General features: G+C 37.5%; 2 protein-coding genes across 3 annotated transcripts; one reads left to right on the forward strand and one right to left on the reverse strand.

The window, feature by feature from the left end:
* Positions 1 to 89: 89 nt before the first annotated feature.
* LOC105429337 (uncharacterized) lies at positions 90 to 11,984 on the reverse strand. Its single transcript, XM_089075578.1, has 5 exons — positions 11,419 to 11,984; positions 10,585 to 10,652; positions 9,426 to 10,433; positions 8,957 to 9,286; positions 90 to 8,883 (listed from the first exon to the last, which is right to left on the reverse strand). The coding sequence occupies exons 1-5, from the start codon at positions 11,837 to 11,839 to the stop codon at positions 6,304 to 6,306; spliced, it is 4,407 nt and encodes a 1,468-aa protein (XP_088931704.1). The 5' UTR covers positions 11,840 to 11,984; the 3' UTR covers positions 90 to 6,303.
* Positions 11,985 to 16,358: 4,374 nt separating this feature from the next.
* Positions 16,359 to 20,530, forward strand: Set (NAP domain-containing protein SET). 2 transcript variants are annotated; one of them, XM_011642226.3, is made up of 5 exons: positions 16,359 to 16,734; positions 17,186 to 17,375; positions 17,517 to 17,722; positions 17,829 to 18,090; positions 18,189 to 20,530. In XM_011642226.3, exons 1-5 carry the CDS (start codon positions 16,480 to 16,482, stop codon positions 18,206 to 18,208), a joined length of 933 nt encoding a protein of 310 aa, XP_011640528.1. In that variant the 5' UTR covers positions 16,359 to 16,479; the 3' UTR covers positions 18,209 to 20,530. The 2 variants fall into 2 exon arrangements, with proteins under 2 accessions (XP_011640528.1, XP_011640529.1); XM_011642227.3 differs by having other exon boundaries at positions 17,526 to 17,722.
* Positions 20,531 to 23,600: the final 3,070 nt, after the last annotated feature.

Here is a 23,600-nt window from a genome sequence, read left to right on the forward strand (position 1 = left end):
TGGAAGAAATGCAAGCGTCGAAATGCGAATGATTTCAGGCACGACGAGACGAGGGAATAGTGGTAGGGTCCCAGTGACTTTAAAACCCGTTTTGACCAAAGTAATTTATTTGTTTCATTAAAAACTTAGACGTTGGAATGCGACTTCTACACGTGTGACGGGTATAATATGTAAAACTAAACGCTACGATATATTTATATTTATCAACTATACGCTTATTTTTCTTTACGATTCCTCACTGGTCAACGTAAATATATATCATGTATTACGTGTGATAATAGAATAATAGCAGCTTTCATACACACTACGTATACATATATACGCACGCACATATGTACGTATACGTACGTGTATATATACACTGTTCGAGAGCGATAATTAAATCTCCAATGCGCGAACTACCGCGTGCTGTTCCCTCCTCCCCCTACATTGATTTTTTTTTTTTTTTTTTTTTTCCTTTACAAGCGAACGTTTGATTGTCGAGCCAGGACATACGCAGGACATACAAAGAGCGAGGAACGAGAAAAACATTTGTAAGTTACAATCACAATTCCCCCGTCGAGATTTTTTTTCATCCGAGTTTACAAATCCAATACCACATGACATTTCGCTTCGTTGATGTTGTTAATGACATAATTTTGAGTCGCCCTCCTCGGACCGTGTTTTGTCCCCACATAAATTTTTGTATTGCATCATTACGCATTATCGCTCACACAATTATCATTATTTTTTTTTTAATTTTCTTTCTCAAATTATATTTGAATCGTGATCTGTGTATTGGCGCCGTTTGAAAGCCAAGAAATTAAAGAGTAGTAATAGTAGTATAGGCATAATTTTTGTGATCGCATATGAGAATCATGGTTTTTTTTTTTTTTTTTTAATATTGGCTGCCTTCCTCAACTTTACGATTAATTTCTTTCATCCGTCGTACTTCATTCCTTGTACTCTCTCCTCATCCTCTTGGTAAACACTTGACAGTGACATTATATCAATATTGCAATTTCCTACTCAATACAAAATGTGATATAACGCATGTTGTACATAGTTTCATTATTGAGTTAGAAATTATGATATCGATGTGATGTCACTGTCGCCCGTATAAAAAACTTTCTAGAATTATATATAGATATGTCCAAATATAAAAATATATAATTATATATGATTATAATATAAAATAAAATAATATATAATATAAAATAAAATAAAATATATATATATATATAACTTATTACAACTTTATATATATATATATATTTTTATATGTAGACATATTTTATATATGACGTCTTATACATATATAATTATATCTAATTATATAGGATGATATTGTAAAAGTCAATCGTTCGGGAGGTGATTTGAGATCCAGAAAGAACAAGAAAAAAGTTGATACGAACATAGATCCACAAATGCATTGTTTTCGAGTTATTGCTATTTTTGAAATTTCATATTGCTTTGCAAAAAAAAAAATAAAAACAGCCTACAACTTTTATTTGACTTTAATTATAAAACTCATAAAGATCGTCTCTTCTTTCAATCTTGACCAAAAAATTCGAAAGCAAAACAATTTCAAATTTCAACATAGAATGGCGATAACTCGAAAACAATGCATTTTCGAAACGTATGCTCATAACTTCAACTTTTTTCTTTTTTTTTCGAGTGCCCATTCCTCTCTCGAGTGATTAACTTCGATTTGTAGAACATTCCGTATGTGAAATGTTTTTTTTTATCGGGCGTTTACCGGGCCCGTTCCGACATTTTACTTATGTCCTGGCTCGCTGTCGCGCCGCTCTACCCCCCCCCCCCCCCACACACACACACACACACACACACACACCACATCCCGAGTGTCTAGAGATATATTTACAAAAGAATGTACAGAGCGATTACAATTCCATTCGAGTGAAAGTTTCGGTGTACATTGACAAGTGTCACCTCCGATCCCCAAATATCCCCATTGCGCCGCAAGATTTCATTATTTTATATATTTTGTATATTTCTGTCACTTTATGTATCACATCTATTCTTTTTTTTCTTTCTTTTTTTTATACAATACCGTGCGACGAACGGCGACTCTGAGGGATCGGTCGCTCGTCATCAGCGAGGCGATCATCGAAACTAAAAGTACTTTCCTCAGGGGGCTATATAGGGGGGTGAGTTGCGGGGATGAGAAAGAGAGATAAAATGAGAGGATGAAAAAGAGAGATAAAATGTTTCACGACAGAAAAACAATTACGCGCATGTAATTGCGCCTTTTGCTTAGCTGATATCAACAATGTTTTGTACATTTTACAACGGGCGTTATCTATCGATAAGGTAATTCTAAATATGAAATCGAAGGCTGTGAGACTAAAATCAAGACGTGTGCGTACACACGTCAATCTCTTCGAATCTTTTTTTTTTTTTCCTTTTTTAACAGCACTTCCTGAATTTAAATTAGATAAGACGTAGTCTATCTTTCTGAAAAAGAAAGAAAATTCTAAGATGAAAATTATAGTAAACGTAATTACAGAAAATAAATTTATCAACATGGATGATCTCGTTTTTACTTCGATAAAAAGAAAAAAGGAAAGAAATATTCTTTCCTTCATCTCTTTTGTGCAATTTTTGACAACTAAGCTAAAAGGAATATTGTCAAAATTCTTTTCTTCATCTCTCAATTCTGTCCCACAAATCTCTTAATTAATGTAACTTATTGATTTAAATTCTGCTCTGCATATTTATTCAAAAAAATTATGTCTATTTTTCTAGTCTCACATTCCGATGTGTTCTCTCTTTTCAATAAAACGAGAATTTTTCAATAATACCATCGTTGCATATTCTGATCTTCTTAACTTTCCTATTACGAGAGTTTTGAACAAAGTCCAACTTCACTTTTAAACTAATTCCGACAGTTATTTGTACAGATGTACAAATCTCTTTCGCGAAGGAAAATTTGCTCGTGTTGTTCTCCTCCTCCCCCCTCTCTCTCTCTCTCTCTCTCTTTCTCCCTCTCTATTTCTGAAGAGTTTACGTGCGCGACGAAATATTTGGGAACGAAAGCAACACATCAATACGTTCGTCGTTGCCGAATTAAAATTTACACGCTCTATTTTTACATATCCATACACACACACACACACACGTGCGCGCGCGCGCGCGCGCGCACGCATGCACGCACGCACGCACGCACGCACGCACGCACGCACGCACGCACGCACGCACGCACGCACGCACGCACGCACGCACGCACGCACGCACGCACGCACGCACGTGAAAATCAAGATTTATTTTTACAGCTCGGATAAATGAACGGTGGTTACCGGTACAGCTTTACTGCAACGAACAGAGCGAAGGCACCTTAAAATATCAAATAGCGTTCCAGTATCCAGCACCTATGAATATTCAGTTTCATCTCGTTACTGCCTCGAGTGAATGGTCCGAGGGAGTTTTGGAATCGAATAAGAAGATTCTGTACTCGGATTTTTCGAAAAGCCGTCACCGATTGATCCCAGCCTCCCTCGAGGAAGGACACGTATACAAATCATCATTTTGTTTCTAATTTGGTCCTATTTAATTTTAGGGTGTTGCCTTTAAGTAATTGTCCGCTCGTTCTCGAATTTCTTAATTTATTTTTTTTTTCTCGTTTGCGCAAAGTACTCCTTCTTCGTCTCGTTCGTCGAAAATCTAAAAAAAAAAAAAAAAAAAATCACCTCGGGAGAGACAATATTTTATTGCGTGAAAACGAACTTTCAAAAAAGATTCCCGGGATAGAAAAGTGTCTAAAAAGAAGTCTCTCTCTCTCTCTCTCTCTCTCTGTGAGTGAATAGACCTTTCACCCTTAACGATCTTACTCGGATCATTGTTGACTTTAGGCACCTACGATTCTATGGAACTAGAATTTATGCAATTTGACATATACTCCATTGTTACGCTCAGACGATTTTATACAGTTAAATCGCGCGTGTCTTCCGCAGAGGATCACTACAGAGACCGTACGCACCTGTCATCTGTGTACACTTTCGTCGTATGCTACCCAGTTCATAAATACGTTCTCATCTCATCATTTATCCCCCCCCCCCCCGTTCTCGGTGTCGTGAGAAAAATCAGACGAAGAAAGGAGGAAGTTGCTTACGCTGCTCAAATTTATTTATTTAGAAGTTACATTGTAACAAAAAGTATGCGGTTGAAATTATCTTAAGGTAATACAAACTGAAGGTTCAAACTAGGTTCCCCTTGATCTCTCGATTTCTCGAGCCTCTTGTCTCGGAATATTAAAAGTGTAATGTGCGGAAAATGTAAACGGTTGCATAAACTCTAGAAACGGGTTTACATGTATAACGAAAGCGTAACACAACGTACACATCGACATTTTTATTTGATGTCTCTCTCTCTCTCTCTCTTATATTAGAATTATAATAACGTATATAATCGTGCTAATACGGCAAACTTAAAAAATAAAATATACGGTGAACAATGTAACTGTAAATGTGCTATATACGTACATTTCAGAAACGAAAACGGAAGAAAGAGCGTCGAGGAGAGTCTAATAACGTGGAAAAGAAATTCACTGTCGCAAACGCGAGGCACATTAAATATATACAACGTTCTGTGTCAAGATTCCGTGAAACTGTTTTGATTTTCCTTATACTGATTTCGACAATACTCGCAAAAAAGTCGTCGTTTCACTTTCTTCCAAGTCAACGATTTTTCATCAAGATCCACCGACAGCTTGACCTGCCTTTAGAACGTTTCCTGTTGTGGGTATTTGCCGAGTGTAAAGAAAATACTTGTTGAATTCATTTCAAAATCATTTTCACCTGCGAAGGCGACGAGTTTGCACGTCTATCGGCGTATATACGGTTTAAATGACTGAGCGAAGAAAAAAGAAAGAGATAAAGCGGGAAAGGACTCTTTTTTTCCCAATTATAAACTAAAATGTATTACTTTTAACTGCCCCTCGTGAAAAGAAGTAGGGATCGGCGATATCTAGTACTGCTCACTAACTAGCGCGCTAAGATATCCTTAATACATAGCTATTACTGGGTAAGATAAACTCTCAACAGATAATAAGGAATATTATTAATAACTTATCGCGACAATTTTGCGATGTATATACCAAATGTAAAGTCGCGTGCAAAAGTGTCTTCCTTATATCTTATGCTCAGTACTTTAATTGTCAAGTTTTTATATATATATATGTATATATGTATATGTATGTACAAGATGTCTTATCTCTCTCTTAAGACATTCTACATAAGATATCAATGAATGTTTATATCTTAATATGCAGACATTCTACATATTGTACAAGATATAAATATTCGATACAGCGTAATCATATATGTATATATAAAAGTAAATCATATATAGTGCTATTAAGAATTATGAAACGAGTACGGCCGCATCGACTGAGAAATCGCGTCAAGTTTCCATATGTATGGACTTGGTTTCATGTTAGCGTAAAATGGCCAATAAAAAAAAAAAAAAAAAAAAAAAAAAATTGTCATAAATAATTTACGCATAGAATAATGCACATAAATAACTTAAGCGAGCTCTCCGCGCGTGGTGAGACATGATTCTTGGGAAAGAAAAAAAAAAAATAATATTTTAATTCTATGTACAAGTACACAGCTCCGTCATATTAATTGGGATTAATTTTCGCGATCACAAATTTGTACAAATTCCCATTTCCTATGTCTTTCATTTGGTCGCGTCTATACTATAAATATTAGTTTTAATTCTCTCAGCAGTGTATGGAGACGTCCAGATTACGCTTTCTTTCGTAGCAAAATAATTTTTGCGATTCTGTAGATTCGGAAGATGTATGGATATATATCTGCGTGTATACGTATATGTATATAATGTTTTTTCGTGTGCATATGGATGTGTATGTACTTTCTAAAGAACAATACTACTTTCTCGTATTGTTAACTTCTTTGCTCTTGTTGAGACTAAGGCGGTATGCATGTTTCCTGTGTATTGTGTTCAAGTGACGTGTGATGCTATGCAGACGCAGGGAAGGATAAAGATAGCAAATTCTTTCAATCAAGTAAAGGTTTTGTCTCTCGTCTTTGGATTGAAACACGGCGATCTCTACTTTGGTAAGAGTACAAGTACCTCTCTCATCGCTCATAATTTATCCTGCTGATCCTTTTCTCTCGCGCCTTTTCGATCGCGAAACGTGCGCGTTTTTAGACGCACGGGATGAGGATACGGGATTAAAATCCAATCGCGTTCAGGTGAAAACACCGGTTTCGCTCCGCTGCATACGGATTCACGTTCTTAACGAACGGATTGTATTACAGTCGCCAAACAATCATCTTTTCACGTGGTCGACACAACAGTGTTCGTCGCTGACGAATGCGTCGTTGTGGCTGCTGCAGTAATCGTTGTTGTCGGCGTTGACGTTGATGTTGTCGTCGTCGTCGTCGTCGTTATCGTCGCCGCCGTCGCCGCCGCCGTCGTCGTCGTCGTCGTCGTCACCATCGTCGTGCTCACCACGCTGCTCGGTTGTGCGCTCGATTCGGATGTTCGCATGCTCGAGTCCTTCTCCAAACACGGTCTTTTCACGTCCTTGTGTTCGCTGGATGAACTGGACTTCCTCTTGTGCTTCGAGCTCGAAGAGTGGGAACGACTCGACGTCGCGTGGCTATCCTTGCTGATGCCACTACCGGACGATCTCTTCTCTCCATGCCTGTGAGTGCAGTGATGATCACTGCAGTGGCATTTCTTCCTCTTCTCCTCCGATTTCTTTTCAACGTCCTTCGAACTCATCCGTTCCGATTTTTCGACCGCAGGATAGCTGTGCGATGACACTCCGGCAATGCTCAGAGTGTCATCCTTGCTGGTGTCGTCAGACGTTTTAGATTCGGGCTTCAATTGGGTGGGACTCCGATGGTGATGTCTGTCGTGCTTTCGCTCCCGTTTCTCGTGGTCCCTTTTTTTCTTGTGCCTTCGTTCTCTGCAGTCTTTCTCGTCTTTGCATTTACATTTTAATTTCGAGTGCGCCGTGCCGTGAGACTCGAATGATTTTGGCGAATTCTCATCGCTACTACCGTTTCTACTGTTGCTATGTCTATCATTCTCAGATGGAGATGTGGAGGATACGACGGACGAGGAAGAATACGAAGAGACACCGGTCGTCGTCATCGCCGACGTCGTTGCCGAATTCTCGCTGCACGGATTGCCGTCGGTGACAAAGTCGGTGGTTTTCTCGTTTTTCGCACGTTCCTTCGCCTCGTCTTCTGCCATTTCGATCAGTGCCTTAACGGCGTTCTCCGTCGCGCATTCCATCTTTGACGTGAACGCCATTACGGTCTCCATCTCGAGCAAGTGGCAGTATCTCTCCAGTTTCGCGGCATCATCCTTAAACCATTGCTCGGCGATCTCGAAACTCTCCTTGTGTATTTTCTCTAGCACCTCCTTCGAAGCTTCCGAAACTTCGGCGCGTAGCGACTGGCATACCTCCTCGACGTCAGTCTTCGACTTATAGATAGCTATCTCCAACGCTCTGTCCACAACCTCGGTGGCGTACGTTTTGGCGACGGTTTGCCGCTGCATTAATACCTCTTCTTCGAGAACAATCGGAGATGAATCTCCAGTTCCAGATGTATCTACCGACGAAGACAATTCCGAACTGCTCAGTCGTCTCTTAGTCTCCTTTAAGGAAGACGAATTATCGAACTTGGAAACGATTCTTGCTTCTGTTACGCCAGCAATGCTCTCTTTACTCGACATACTCTTACCGCTGGATCTCTCGTGATGACTACAACGATGATCCAATTTGTGACCATTGCTGTCGTATTTTTTCTTCTTGCAGGAATGACAGATTTCTGAACTGCCACTGCCGTTGCTATGTGTGTGATGACTGCTTGATTTCTCACCGCTACGGCGACGATCCTTATGTTTCTTCTCCGACCTCTTCTCGTCCCTCTTGTCGTTGCTCTGCTTCTGCTCATTGCTCTCACTCTTGGACGATTTGGTACTACCAAACGACGACGGTTTATCATTACTCTCTTCTTTGTCTTTTCGTTTGAGCGACGAATGTCTGGAGTGATGTCGACTCTTACGATGCTTTCCGTGTTGGTCAGATTTCTTCAAATTACCCTGGTATTCGGCTGCTCTCTCCTTCGCCTTCTCGAGAGAATCGATCGACAATTTCTGTTCTAAACGCTGCCGATTCGTGTTTTCTTTCTGCTCGTCACCTTTACAGACAACTTCCAGAGGCTTTTTCTCTTTGATACGATGAGTGGATTCGTTTACTACGCGACTATGTCTGATGCTCGTACTGTGTTGCGATTCCGAGTAATATTGCTTCAGTCTGATGTGCCAAGCGATACTCGAAACGGCTGTAACCGTCCTAAATTGGTGGATGATGTTGCGCGGTAGAAAATATATATCGTTGTCGTAAAGATTTATCTTGGCGTAACGGACACCTTGTCGGCGTAATTGATTCAACTTCGCGTCCTCCACCCATTGTACGCATTGCGATATAGGTGGCTCGTGCAAATCTAACTGCAACTTCTCGACAAGTTCGGTGAAGTCACCCGCGTAAAAGGCCACGACGTCCTTCGTGACTCTGTTGTATTGGGATGGCTGTCCGCCGTGAATGGCTTTCAGTACGCCGACTGCCGCTGTGGTCATTCTGTCCAATCCATGGCCAACGTGATCGGCATGCGCTTTTGTACGATCTTCGAACATGTATTCTCGAGCCTCACTGAGTCGTGGTAGGTATTGTAAATTCCTCAACTCATTGATACCCGTCCTACGCCGTTTGTACGGGCTTTTGTTTATGTCGGCTGTTGGTACCAATTGCTCGCCCGGTCGAATCCACAAGATAGGACCATCATTCGACTCTTGCGGTGTGTCCATTTTCACGACAGACAGAGGTCCCCAAGGCATCGTCTAAAACACGACACAATAATGTGTTATAACAGAGGACAATAAATATGTATGTAGAGATTCATGATATACTGACCATTTTTAGAAATGGATTCTCTTCTAATTTTTGCAACAGATCAGGAAAATACCCGCCAACCTCTTCGTGAACAGTGCCCACCAAACTTATCTGGTGCAACGGTCCGTATCTAATAGTACCGTTACTATAAGCTTTACAAACTTGATCTTTGTATTGAGCCATTGTGGTTGTTTCTATATCACTACTTCTACCCAATACTCCATTTTTTACAGTCAACGTGGGATAATTATTAGCCATGTAGTCCAGAAGATCAGGTAGGTACGCAGCTGCGTTATGTACTATGCCCATAACATGATGAGCGTTTCCATTTTCATCCTCACCAAAAACCACCTAGGAAATGTAAAAAATTTCACATTATAAGTATCAAATTTTAATATTGCAAGATTGAAAAAGAACTTCAATTTAGAGCCATACTCCTACAACAGCTCCTTTAATTTCTTATTTTATAATATTGAGTTAGTTTACGTACCTTAAAGTACTCTTGCGTTAATTCTTGCATTTGTTCATGTGTCAAAGTACCAATCTCATCCTGAAACATGTGGACGACTGTTGCCCCGCCGTTAGGATACGTTTCTATATGGATAAACTTTTTGTACTTTAGGCCTTCCAGCAATTCTCTTTTCATCACCGGATTATTTAGCATCTTGTAGTTTTTTGTTTGTAGATTTAACCTTAGATTTTCATTGACCGATTTCGAGAAAGGGAGAACCTTGCTGCTCAATGATGATAAAACATGACGATCCCGTTTACATTGTACACCGATGCTCGCTCTTTTTATTCCTTTGCGTTTATGACACCGTGAGCAATATCGTCTGTCTTCTTTCGAGCGTTTCTCTCTTGAAGACGAGTAGGTTTTCGAATGCGAACTGGAAGATGGATTAGCAGTGGAATCTGTGGATTTATCTTGAGACTCTATCGCTGCATCCGCTTTATCCGATTCTACCGCCGAAAAACTATCCTCTACCCATTTGGGTTTAATCATTTCAAGTTCCTCTTGTGAATCTACAGGTTCTTTTTTAAATTCAATAGGTTCTGTTTTCAATTCTTTATCTGTGATGTCTTCTTCTCCATCAGCATCCTGCTGTTTACTTGATTCTGTTTTTACAATACCAACTTGTGTATCGTCTATCTTCTCTGATGATGAACAAAATGGATATTCTGTTATTTTATCCATACATGTGGCCACATTGTCAGTGTTCTCTTCATTATATTTCGCTGTGTCCATAATAACTGTAGAATTCGCCGACATCATACTGATGGGAAACGTCGTATCTGGACTATGAGGATGAGGGCTGACCGAAACTCTTGGTGGATAGTCAGGACTCCTCGGACTGCTAATTACTTCACCACTACTTTGTGGGCTCTCTCCCAACTGTGGCGTATTGTTAGAGAAATTCATGCATCCTTCTAATTTTGCTTTAGTAGATAAAATATGCATGTCAGATAACATTGTGTCGTTATTACACATGGAATCGGTCTAAACAGAGAAAGATTCATTAGAAAATTGCTTTGATACGATTCATACGATACAAACAGATGTAATTTTATTAATAATTTATAATAGAACATATAATAATAACTTATATATAAGTACAAAAAATATTTTTAAAAAATCATGTAATACCTACATGTGTAATATGTTGAACTGGTTCCTTAGTAGTTTTTACTACATCATTGTTGCAATGATCTGGACTTCCTGTATCATATACAGAGCATTTTATCGAAATATAGTAAACTGTATAATTTACTATAAATTATAATTCAATTTTATCTATTCGCATAACATCTTTACATTTAAAACTTAGATTCTTTATCATTCTTCTATAAAAAAAAATTTTCCTCTTCCAAATAATTATTAAATTTAATTCTTTTTTTTCTTTTACATTATTTTAAAATTAATAAATAAAAAAATATACATACAAATATACACAATAGCATTTTGACTGAACAGTATTATAAAAAGTAAATAAAAACTTTAATTATTAAATAAAATCAAAATTTCTTTCTCATTATCTATATAAAAAATTCAACTTTTATAATCGTATAACATATCGTATAACAAATCGTATAACAAATCAACTCTCACATTTTATATAAACCTTTGTACATTTAAAATAAATCTGAAATATAAATTGTTAAAATTTAAAATATATACAGATTGTTAACATAAATAAACTTTTTGCAAACATATCTCTCGGTAATCAGTCATCGATAAATAATTGTATAAATGATACATATTCTAACAGAACTAAACATAAATTAACTTTACTGTCATCTATATTTTATCTGCAAAAAAAATATGTTCTATATTGTACTAAAAAACATTGGAATGCGAGACTACAGTTATCAAACTGCCAGAATAAACATTATTCCAATATTAGAAACGACAGATATCGAGGATTTCGGCGTCCGTTCGGTGTCATTCCCCGAGCGGGCATCGACGAAACACGGAAGGGGATTACCGTCTGGCTCTCCCGGAAGACAAGCGCCGTTGTCCAGGTCACCACTCTGGTGAGACATGCTGCGCCGTTGGGCGGACGGCTGCTGCGTCGCTTCGCTGTCGGGCTCGCTGCTCGCGACCAGTTCAGCCACCACATCACCGGACCCGCTGCCCGCGAGGCCCGTGTCCCTCCGTAATGCGTGCCCTTCCGTGTTCGCGTGAAACTGCGGTGACGCTGCGGGGAGACTCGTGGGCGTCCTCGGCGAATTGCGCGCGGGATCGCGCGCGCGTCCTTCCGTCCTCTCGACAACGGTGCGCGACGCCGTCCCGGATGACGTAACAACCGCCGCTTCGCCCCCAACTGACTCGGTCGCTCGCTGGCTCGTGTTATTTACATCACATCCTACGTTTGACACGATACCCGCACCGTCCTCGGATGCCATCTTGGTTCCGTGAGCGACATCCCGGACGCGGCGATACTACGCGCCCGCCTCTGGCGCTCCCGTAGACGCGATATGCCGTGGTTGGCAATTCTGAAATCTGCCTAGCCAATTGCAAGTCTTGTTCATTTCCCACCAATTATCGTACCGTACACAAAGAGGCGCTCCGAGACCTTTTACGTGACGTGGCCGCACGCTTTCTTTCCGTCACGAACCTTCGGGAGAGTCGGAACTTGTATCCTATAATAAAACGTTGTTCAGTGTGTTGCTTAATATATTCTCGGAATATTTCCCGGATTCTCCGTGATGAATAATCCCGACGTGACGTTACAGCTGCCGCGCGAAGAGCCCGAGCTAAACTCTAAATACCTGCGCGATGTCGAGAAAGGCATCGAAAATCTGACGCTAGATGGGAACGTAAACGATTTTAAGGATGTGAAACAGGATAACGGCCGAGCTGGACAATTGACATCCCACGACATCCAACGTACAGGTCTTGTTGGATTATGGGATATTTCTAGTGACCGAAAGTATAACGTAAGAGATACCGTGTGTCTTACGGCAGGAACCGCCGAGCCGATTTTTCTAGCAACTAGGGAGACTTATCGCGACTCATTCCTTAACAAGACCGTGACGCAGTTCCCAGAGTTTCTACAGTCTGTAAGCGAAGGTCGCAGACCTCTGCAATACCGGTTCCATCCCGGTTCAGCCATTGATTTCTCTACTTACAAACCGAATGCATAAGATATTATCTCTCCAGAGGCGAAAGCTCTGCGGCAATCTGCGTCCTGGCCCCGATTGGATCATGAGTAATAGGCATCATGAGGTAAGCTACAATTGGATAAGGATTAAGCGTGACAGATGGAGATGTACGCATTGCAGCAAGACATTCTCAAATATGTTCACCTTCAAGTACCACATCAAACACGATGCAAAATGCAAAATGGACTCGTACCTTAGTGACTTTAGGATTCCTAGTGACTAGTGAATCCTTATGGGAATACGTTCACACAGCAAATACTCCTACTTGAATACTGATAGCCAAAGACGAACTGATCAAGCGTCAGCAATGATTTTGTGCCTTTGAAGTTCTACCTAATAAACTTGAAGATAGGAAAAGATACGTAAAAGATCTTTTTCAAGATATCTTCAAGATATCTAAATGATCTCTCTTAAAAGAAGACTGAAATATTTCTGAAATATATCTGTTGTATATATTAAGGATATCTCAAAATACACCTTCAAGATATTTATAGATGTATTAAAAATATTTATAGATATTTATATTTTTTTAATGTTTAAAGCATATTTTTAAAAAATGTATATCTTTATCTGTACTTACATCATTGCTAATTATCTTTTATTTTTTTTCATGAAAATTTTTTTATGGAAAAATATCTTTAATTGCACGATTATTTTTACTGAAATAAATATTGTAAGAGACTACTATTTGAATTCTTGTGATATTTTCAAGTAGTTTGTTTAAAGACGAGAATAAAAAAATTATTTTCGATCATTTTTCTTATTACTAATATTTGTATATTAATATTAATTTTTTGAATTTTTTTTATATGACATGTCGATATTGATGTGATTATATTTCTTGTCTTATGGATGTAAATCTTTCAATTGCAATAAATTGTGTTTCTACTTTAAGTTCATTTCAACCCTTAAAGACAATTTTTGTGACAAAAAAAATTGAATTTAAAAATAATGAATAAATAAAAATGAAAGAAAAAAAGAGTCCGTATCGGTTGTGTTCGGGTTGCATTTGGTTCTTTATAATTTATAAATACTAATTTATATAAATACTCTATACTAATTTATGTTCAGCTTGCGTTCGATTTTTTGTAATTTATAAATCTCAATATGTTCGATTTACGTCCGATTGTTTATAATATATAAGTATCTCAACGCCGATAGCCAAGCCTGCAGAGATAGATTTTTAACTTATCAAAAATTGAGAACCAATTCCGAGAAAAGGCAACAAATTTCAAACAGGATCTGTAACATCTGTTAATGTCGATTACTGTCGGAAATATATGATAAAGCTTGCTTTGCCAGCAGATTGGCAAAATCAAGCAGAGCTTGACATAACATAAAATGGTAGAAAAAATCGAGCAAATTGGCAACAGAAATTGAGCAGACTCTGCGTAACAATGTCAAATTCATAAATTAAAAATTATTGTTTGTATAAATAGCTATTGAAGGAATGATACCTGATTGTCGACGTTGTTGATTTATCGATTAAATATTAGATCTTTTGATAGGTGGTCCATTTCTAAAAAAATTATCCTAAGCACTGATCGATGTGAGCGAAAGTATCTAGTTGCAACGTGGTTAGATGGGACGCTTCCCTATTGAAAATATCTTCAAAAATAATTTATATAAAAAACATAATATTAACCTAACTATTTAAAAGTTGCTGCAAATAGTCTAAGTTAATGTTTGCAATTTTTAATTAATAAATTAATTAATAAATTTAACATTCTCATGTTATAGGCTATTATGGGTCATTATGGATTTGTTTAAAGAAATTTTCAGGATATATGAAAAGATCTTAAAGTTAAAAGACATCTTCAAGATCTAATAAATGATATTTCAAACTGTTGCATAAGATATATTTTAGATCTCTAAAAGATATCTTTTCGAAAAAAATGCAAAACATCTCAAAACATAACAAGCTATCTTTTAGAAATCAAAGGATGTTACGGAAGAGAGCCGATAGTGTATCTTCAATCAAGATTGTGTATCTTCAATCAAGATTGTGTATCTTCAGTCGATTGTGAAACGAGGAAAATTACAAAAGGGAGAGGAAATTCACTAGAGCATCTGCAATTTCATACGTTGAAAGCCAGTAAATCTTTTCACTTTTGTAATTTTCATGCTTCAAGATACACAATTGACTTCCAGTGAGTAAATGCAATACATGTGAGATATATTTACTTTTTCTTTTTACTTTTTTTACTTTTATTTAGGAGCGTTCTAGATGCGCACATTTTCAAATGGACACACCACTCACATCGACATTGCTTAAAGATTTTTCAGTGGATCTATCAAAAGATCTAATATTTAATCGACCAAACGATTACGCAATATGTCCGATTGGATCTCATTCTCATACTTTGCTCGTTTAAAGGTCGGTAGGAGTGACGGGCTAACTCCGACTTGATCTAAAATGATTATCTATTCCTTATTTACAGTGCAGATATGTATCTGTGCTCAATTATATTTTGTCTTATAGAAACGATGTTTCGTCATGAAAACTTTGTTCATGATAATTTCTTTTACAATTACGAAGCTACCTACAGAGCAAATTTTACAATTTAGCTCTTAAATAATTAAAATAAATGTAATTCTCTACTTCTTATTTACAGTGCAGATATATATTTGAGTACACCCATATATTAAAAGTGTAGAAGCAATATTTTGCCATGAGTTCTTTTTCTACGTATTTTTTATAAAATTATGACTCTTACTACAGATTTTGCAATTTGGCTCTTAAAAAAAATTTACAATAGATGAAAATATTTGTACCTTATTGTTCTATAGTGAGTCTATTTACGCGTAAATGAATTATTTATTTTCACACATTTTCTTACAAAAATCGTTCTGTAGCTTTCATCAGGCAAATATTCTGATTATAAATATAATTATATAGTTTTTCTCATAGCATTTTGGTCATAATATGGGTGAAAAGAAATTTATCTCTGATAGAGGTCTCCATATCGACCCTTAAATTATGTACACTAAAGCCAGTGGCATACGATGCTTTTTTTCCTGTTGGTTTGCTAGTTGAGATGATCGGAGATTTCAGTGCGTACGAAGATCATGTTGTTTTAATAGTAAATCTAGTGCCGAGTTTCCGCACTTACGTGCAGAAATCTAGCACGAGCTCCGAGAAATGATTAGGTGCAAAATATGACGGCGTGAATTAGCCAACGGCACATGATGCTTTTTTCCTGCTGATTTACTAGCTGGATTTGCGTGCTTACTGAGCTCTTGTCTTTGATTGGTATATTCTTTTAGATCTAAAAAACGAGGATTCGGATTTTTAGCTTTCCCATGTTGATACTCAGAAAAATTCTGTGCTTCGCACAAAGAACAAATGAAAAATGTATTTTTCTTTAATTTGTAATTACAGAAATTTTGAACACGTTATTTCTTAAGCTGGTATCAAATTAGAGATTAAGATTGAGATTAAAATTTGACCAATCTGAACGAAGTTCGCTAAACTTGAGATTAATTTTCTCTTTTCTGATTGGTTAAATGTCAGTAATTTCATAAACTTTGAAACGAAGTGAAAATTACAAAAATGAGGAAATTCTCTAGAATATCTGCGACTTCATACGTTTAGTAAATCTAGTAAATTTCTTGCGTTGCGTTGCGCGCCACTCTTGTAATTTTCATGTTTCACGATATATAAAATCAACCCCTCGATCTATCTGCGAGTGTCACTACTGGTTATACTGTATGGTATAGACGACAGACTCGCCCATCTGGACTATACTTGACTCACGGCCGCAGACGCTTGCGCGCCGCGCACTGGGCATCGGCGTGTGACGAGAGGGTGAACGCGTACGAGAAATAAACAGAGTGCGGCGTGTAGCAGTGGTGGCGAGTGGAGCGCGCGTTTAACAACCATGGCGTCGGCGAATAAGAAGGCCAAGGAGCTCGAGGATCCGGGCTCGGGCGAGGGGGACGCCCGAGACTACGACGTCGAGATACAGAAGACCCTCGAGGAGATCGACGGGTGTCAGAATCAAATCGATGGCCTGAACGAGAAGGCCAGCGACGAGATCCTCGAGGTCGAGAAGAAGTATAACAAGCTGCGCAAGCCCTACTTCCAGAAGCGTAACGACATCATCAAGAGGATACCCAACTTCTGGGTCACCGCCGTATCCTTTTTGCCAACGCCGCGCCCGCCGTCCCGCGACTCGACTCCGCGAAACTCGGTAACGCGGCCGCGCGCCGTTTTGACGTTTCTCGGCGGTGCCGGCGTCCACCGGCGACCGCCGCCATCTTGCCTACTTGTGTACGTGCGTAAGCGTGTGTAACCGTACGATTATGTGCTTTACGATTATGCCTTTCGCTTGTTAATGTCACTCGTGAATCTCTGCGCCACGCCGTGGTTTCGGCTCGCGCGGAAACACGCGATGATACGACTTTGCGATATTCGATGTTTAAATTGGTTTAGGAACGCATCAGGCGATATAGGGCTCGAGTCGTGGGCATTTGATGGATTTAAATTTTCAGTCTCGCAAATGATTAGAAAATGATGGAGGCGGTTGTTTTTCTTATTATGTCAAATTAATTCATATCATATTCTTCCTTATAAAAAACTTTTAGTTTGTAAACAACAAAGAAATAGCAGAAATATTGGAAGAAGACGAGGAGGATGCACTGAGATTCCTAAACAAATTAGAAGTTGAAGAATTTGAAGATATCAAGTCTGGCTATAGGATTAATTTTTACTTCGATGAGAATCCATATTTTGAAAATGATGTTTTAACTAAGGAATTTCACCTAGGATCTTCTGGTGAGCGCATTTGTTGTCAGCATTCCGTTATCAAATTGATATGTAGAAAACTAATTATTTAATAATTAAAAAAATGTACAATGTAATATTTATAATTTAATTGAGTATCATAGTTGCGATGAATCTCCTGCTATTTTGCAGGAGATCCAGCATCTCAAAGTACATCTATCCGTTGGAAAGAAGGTGCGGATTTAACAAAGAAAGCAAAAACCAAAGCACCATTGAAAGGACGCAAAAGGCCACTTAAACACAGATCATTCTTTGATTGGTTTACGGATCATGGAGATCCAAGTTCAGACGAGATAGCTGAACTAATTAAAGATGATATGTGGCCTAATCCATTGCAGGTAAATATTTTATATATACTTTAAAAATACTTTAAATATTTATATATAAAATACATAAGTGACATCGAAGAGATTATACATATGTTGATCTTTTGTTGGGTTTTAGTATTATCTGGCTCCAGATATAGATGTCGAGAATGGCATTGAGGGTGATGGTGAAGAATGTGAAAGTGAAGAGGATGAAGACGAAGAGGATGGTGCAGACGATGGCGATGAAGGAGGAGAAGGAGAGGAAGGAGACGACAGCATAGTGGTAGTCGAGGATGATGTGGATGAAGATGATGATGAGGACGAGGCTGTGAACGATGAAGATGATGGTGTAAATGAAGAAGACGATCTATTGGTAGACGATGAAGGAGATCGCGAAGGTAGGCATTAAAACGTAGCTTTATATTTTATCATATATATATATATATATATATATATATATATGTAAATTATATAAAAATCAATTTAATTGTTACAGAAGGAGAAGAGCCTGAATAGAGAGTCGTAATCCGAGTTCTGATAATATCCTATTTCACAGATATTGTGAAGAAAAGGAAAAAAAATGAATGAAATTTTGTGCACCGAATCAATCAAGAACAGAGATAGTCTACTGGACTGAAAATATTATGCCATATGAATAAATCTCAGGACACACATTTTTGAATATATGAAAATAGGGAAACAATTTAGAAGATCTAGACCCTTTCGATTGAGAACCTATGTATAAAAATACAACATTTTGTTAAGATATATTGAAAGTGGTTTGAAAACAGAAAGGGTCTGGATTAAATTAGATAGATTTCACTCTTGCACTATGAATCTGTATTGGAACATAATATAAATTCCTCAGTTATATTCATATGGCCTAGTCGTCGTTCCCTTAATAAAATATGCGACAGAAAAAATGTCCGCTTGGTTCTTAATATCGCGGATTTTATTGATAAGTTAGGATAAAATAGAAGTGAGGCACTAGGTGGGGAGTTCCATTTAATTGCTTTCTCATGAAAATTATTCTTTAAATATGACTTCCGAGAACGAGGTGTTTTCAATACAATTTTTGAGAGTGACAATTATCTTCTCTATTTTCGCACATGAAGCACACGGACTACACAGCTACTATCTTATTTTCAAATAAAATACTGGAATGAAGATCATCTTTTGTTACAATTCAATTTTTATGATTGCACATCATCATAGATTTGTTTCTATCTTAGAAAAATGCTAGTTAAAAACATTTTTTATGATTCATGATTGTTGTTAATTTATTCATTTTATATTGCTATAGATTGTATCACAATTTTTATATTATTTTATCTAACATTTTTATATAATTTTATATTGATATAGGTATAAAATAGGAGAAATATGTCTGTAATAGCCCTGTTCCCTCTCCCGTTTATAAGTTACATATTAAAAAATTTACACAATATTATTAAATAGTATATGATTTTAGTATGTCATGTTACAATGTTGCTCCAATAAACAAAAACTCATGGAAATGGTATATTTATATATTATTATAAAACTCGCAGCCAACCGAGCTGTCATTCCGTTATATATAATATTTTTCTGGATTTTAAGAATCGATTATCATATTTAAAAAGATATAAAAAAATATTGCTGCGCAGTATAATGCTCAAGGAACTATGTACAATTTTCGATAAAACAAATATTACGACGTATAATTGTATATTTTATTACTTACGGATAGATGAAAAGATTCGTATCGAAACTTCCATTTTGATTAATTTTCTTCGAATAATAATAATTCGAAAAGTATAAATATTCTGTTATTGACGACGACGTCCATCGCGTACTTGTCACACTCAAAAAGATATTTTCACTTTGTTACACCTCGTTCATGTTCTTCCATACTTCGTGTCACGATTTACTCATTGTCGTATAAGATAAATGTTTCGTCGAGATTTCTCACATTTTATACATACTTTCAATGATGATTTCACCTTACAAAGTTATAACAAAGATGAAATCAACATACAGAGTCACGGTGGTACACTTACATCTTCTATAATCGGCGTCAGAGGAGAAATAAGATAAATATTATCAAATACACATCCGCGTCCAGTAAACCGAATCTCGTTGGTTATCTTACATTCTTCGAAGCCTAGGAGAAACAAGTAATTACTATGTTTCGAATAGAAAGCGCTCGTAGTCGATTTGATAAAAATAAGCTGTAATTGTCTAATTTTAGAATAAAGTACAACAGCGATATTTTTTAATTAAGGATATATATATATATATATATTAATTAAGGATATATACATATATATATATATATATATATATATATATAGATATATATATATAGATATATATAGATATATATATATATATATATATATATATATATATACACTCGTGTTGTTTTATTCGGATATGATTCTGTCAGTATTTATTAGATTAATACGTGTTACCGCTAACATGTGTGAAAAAAGGAAATGTCAAAATTATAGAAATGATAAGACCAATAAGATTCGTATTTTATCATTAGACGCTTGTGTATTTATGTATTATATTCATACCTGTTGATTCGATTTGCCGTGCTTTCAACGAGACCGTCGAGTTGTAAGATTTTTTTTTTTTCATCGCGATTTTTTCTTTCCGGAGATGCTGTGTCCGAATTTTTGACTGTGCGAAAACATGGCTCTTTTGCCGCGCGAGGGATAAATGTGGCAGTGAGGATGAGACGAGAGCACAAGAATCAAGTGTAAACCTTCACCTGTCATCGGACGACGTTGCCCGTGTTACGCAATCGCGCAACAGATCAACCAGAATAAAGTTGCCAGTTTGAGATACGAAGTTTGAAGTCCTTTTTTTTTATATTATTACCACGTTAGTAGATACACAGAAGTGGTTTTGTTATTTACGTGGTCCGATACAGATCTGAAAATTTAGTTTGGACCGTCAAAATCATTTACGTTAAACATGATCAAACGATGATGCAAACATCTTTAATATTCCAACAATCAATTTGAATGTTCTGAACATAATGATTTTGATGACCCGACAAAATTATTTACAGACTTGCGTCTGGTCAAATTTTTTAAATTAATATCCAATTACATTACCGCGAGTTTATTATTCTCGGGGCAACTTTGACGTTTCAAAGATCAGATATTTTGTGATTTTTACTTGGAGCTAAATTATTCAAGTTTTTTTCTTTCCTTTTTTTTTTTTTTTTTTTTTTGAAGTTGATAGTCGCCGTGGAATTCGTGAGAGCCACGATCACATAACTTCAGCAAAACTATGCTTTTTATGTATAGGAAATTGCGCGTGTAGACGAGAAAATGGTTTTGCTGAGAGATTTAAAAATTTGGCCAGATACAGATTTGAAAAATAATTTTGTTTGGGCCATTTAATTATGATATTTAAATTGGTTGCTAAAATTTAAAAACATTTTGCAATACTTTCGTCACGCTTAAAAGCCCTATCTAATAATTTTGTTGGCCCAACAATATTATTTTTCAGATCTGTATCTGATCAAATTTTTAGATTCTTCAGTAAAACGCTTTCTGTGTAGGAAATATGTGTGTACACAAAAAAAAAACGATTTTGCTGAAGAAACTAAAAATTTAGCCGAATACAAATTTGAAAAATAATTTTGTTGGACCTTCAAACTAATTAGGTAGAACATTCAAATTTTGATTGCTAGAATATAAAAAATGTTCGCAGTATTCTCATGTTCATGTTTAAAAACTCTACATAATAACTTTAGTGACTCAACTATATTATTTTTCAAATTTGGCCAAATTTTTAGATCCTTCAGCAAAACTGTTTTTCTGTGTAGGAAATATGTGTGTGCACGTAAAAACGAGTTTCCTGAAGGATTTAAAAATTTGGCCAGATACAGATCTGAAAAATAACTTTCGGCCATTAAACTAATCACGTAGGACGTTCAAATTGATTGTTAAAATATAAAAACATTTTGCAGTGTTATTGTCATACTTAAACACCCGTAATAATTTTGATGGCCTAACAAAATTCTTTTTCGGATTTCTATTTAATCAAATTTTTAGATCCTTCAGAAAAATCGTTTTTACGTGTACACACATATTTCCTGCACAAACAGTTTTGCTGAAAGGATCTAAAAATTTGGCCAAATTTGGAAAAATAATATAGTTGAGCCATTAAAATTTTTAGATCCTTCAGCAGAAGGATCTGTTCGTTCCGTGTATGACACACTCCGCGCTCACTGCAATTAATATTCAATTACATTTATTATTCTCGGGGCAACTTCGACATTGAAGTTTCAAAGATCAGTATTGTGATTTTGACGGAGCTAAGTTGTTCAAGTTTTTTTTCTTTTTTTTTTTTTTTTTTTTTTTTTTTCTTTTGAGGTTGATGGTCGCCGTGGAATTCGTGGGAGCCACGATCACACAACTGTTTCGGCCGGCCGAAACGCGGAACAGGAAGACGGCCGACCAAATAAACTTGTCTTCGGCCCTTACGAGGCGCGTTTTTTTTTCCTCCCCCTCCCCCCCGACGGATTGTCCAAATTGTCCGTTTTTTTACATCTACACGCGTGATCACACGCCGTCCGTCGTCGCCTCGTTCGCCCTGACCTTATTACAAGCAGACCGAGCATATGCAGACCCCGCTGGCAAAAAAGTCACCACTTCACATCCGAAGACGCGCGGCTGCGTAAAGACGCCGATGGCAAACGCCTCGAGGACGACGCGTGTGCCTGCTGGCGGCTTCTGTAACGCGGGATTTTTTCACAATGCGCGATTCTCTGCGAAGTGGGGAGGGGAGGGGGAGTGTTACGTGTGTCAGGGTCAGTATCGATATTCCCGCAGCGACGATGGCGGGCGATCTACTTTGCGTCCCGAGTGAGGATGTCTTCCCATACAGCACTAATGTTCGAAAAACATCCCGGAGATGTCCTAGAGATACTCGAACATCTATGGACATCTCTGGAATGTTTTTTTTGAGCATTTGTGCTGCGTGCGGGTTAATTGAATCGGTTGATTAAATTTATGAATCAACGTATTCACGATAAAATTGCTAATATTAGTCGTGATGTATAATTTTTTAAGGAAGTCTTCTTGATAGTAATGGCTTTTCTGGCTTTAGATAACGCGAAAATCTCGCGTTATCTAAAAAGAGACGAAGTGAAACGCAGAAATTTCTTGTTGATAGCATTCGAGTAGCAACGTTATTTGTGAATTATAGGCAAGTTGTGTAAATTATAAATTTTCTCTTGTTGAAGGCAACGTACGTCCGATGAGCGGTACGAAAATTCACGCGACAAGGGGGCCACTGTTGAGGAAGCCTCGGCAAAAAAAGCTCCGTTGTGCCGTGGCTTGGAAGAGCAGAAGCTGCGGAAGAAGTCATGAAGACGCTGCGAAGAAGTCGAAGCTGACTCGTATTCATTTATTTAAAGTTCACGCGGAGCGTTACGTTTTCGCTCGATCGCGAATTAAAAAAATGTACAATTTGAATGAAGAGAGCAGAAAATGTAGAAATGTTTGTACCTTTTGGAAACAATTACATTTGAAAAATGTATTTATTTTAAATAAATAAAGCCTTGTGCCTCGTTGCGCCTTGATATCCGGTGCGATATCCGGAATTTCCCAATTGTTCCCGTCAAGCCGCAAAACGAGGAGCAGATGGAAGCATCTTAAAGATGATCGTCCGCTCCTCCTGTTTCTGATTGGAATCGCGCTGTTAATCGACACATCGAGGAGTCTGCGATCGCGCCTATCTAAGTATTCGTCTATCTAAGAAGATACGGAGCGTGAGAAAAGCAGAGGAGTGAGAGAGAAGGACGGAAGACTTGTCGTCGTACTACGCAACAGAGTGTGTCTCGCGCGCGGGAAGGAGGGAGGGTGAGGGCGAAGGGTAGAAGGAGAGGCCCGGGACCTGCGAG

The sequence above is a fragment of the Pogonomyrmex barbatus genome, unplaced genomic scaffold, assembly GCF_055798465.1.
Source record: "Pogonomyrmex barbatus isolate J1 unplaced genomic scaffold, ASM5579846v1 scaffold19, whole genome shotgun sequence".
NCBI lineage: Eukaryota > Metazoa > Arthropoda > Insecta > Hymenoptera > Formicidae > Pogonomyrmex > Pogonomyrmex barbatus.

Coding starts and splice junctions, on each gene's coding strand:
- LOC105429337 (XM_089075578.1), bottom strand. CDS start 11,839: ATGGCATCCGAGGACGGTGCGGGTATCGTGTCAAACGTAGGATGTGAT. Junction 10,434..10,584: donor CAGTTCAACATATTACACAT/GTAGGTATTACA, acceptor TTCTCTGTTTAG/ACCGATTCCATGTGTAATAA. Junction 9,287..9,425: donor TAACGCAAGAGTACTTTAAG/GTACGTAAACTA, acceptor TACATTTCCTAG/GTGGTTTTTGGTGAGGATGA.
- Set (XM_011642226.3), top strand. CDS start 16,480: ATGGCGTCGGCGAATAAGAAGGCCAAGGAGCTCGAGGATCCGGGCTCG. Junction 17,376..17,516: donor ATTTCACCTAGGATCTTCTG/GTGAGCGCATTT, acceptor GCTATTTTGCAG/GAGATCCAGCATCTCAAAGT. Junction 17,723..17,828: donor TGTGGCCTAATCCATTGCAG/GTAAATATTTTA, acceptor GTTGGGTTTTAG/TATTATCTGGCTCCAGATAT.